Below are 315 nucleotides of genomic sequence, written 5' to 3'. Positions count from 1 at the left end.
GCTGCTGGGGGACCCGCGCAAGAGGATGCGCTACTTCGACCCCCTCCGCAACGAGTATTTTTTCGACCGTAACCGTCCCAGCTTCGACGCCATCCTCTACTACTACCAGTCAGGTGGGCGCATCCGGCGACCCGTCAACGTCCCCATCGATATCTTCTCCGAGGAGATCCGCTTCTACCAACTGGGGGAGGAGGCCATGGAGAAGTTTCGGGAGGATGAGGGTTTCATTCGGGAGGAGCAGCGGCCGCTTCCCGACAAGGAGTTTCAACGCCAAGTGTGGCTCCCCCTTCACGACCCTCAGAGGCCCGGGGCGGG

General features: G+C 61.9%; 1 protein-coding gene across 1 annotated transcript in view; it reads left to right on the top strand.

Moving 5' to 3' along the window:
• Window positions 1-7: 7 nt before the first annotated feature.
• The window catches only part of LOC104076030 (potassium voltage-gated channel subfamily A member 3-like), a gene marked incomplete at its 5' end in the record, with an annotated part of 1,359 nt that continues 1,051 nt past the window's right edge, over window positions 8-315 (top strand). The window contains one exon of the mRNA XM_009576725.1: window positions 8-315. This exon is cut by the window's right edge and continues 1,051 nt beyond it. Within this exon, the coding sequence (XP_009575020.1) occupies window positions 8-315 (308 nt within the window).

This window comes from Fulmarus glacialis, unplaced genomic scaffold, assembly GCF_000690835.1.
Source record: "Fulmarus glacialis isolate BGI_N327 unplaced genomic scaffold, ASM69083v1 scaffold25694, whole genome shotgun sequence".
In the NCBI taxonomy this organism is placed as follows: domain Eukaryota; kingdom Metazoa; phylum Chordata; class Aves; order Procellariiformes; family Procellariidae; genus Fulmarus; species Fulmarus glacialis.
Note: the sequence above shows the minus strand (reverse complement) of the source record. Positions and strands in the feature narration are given on the sequence as shown.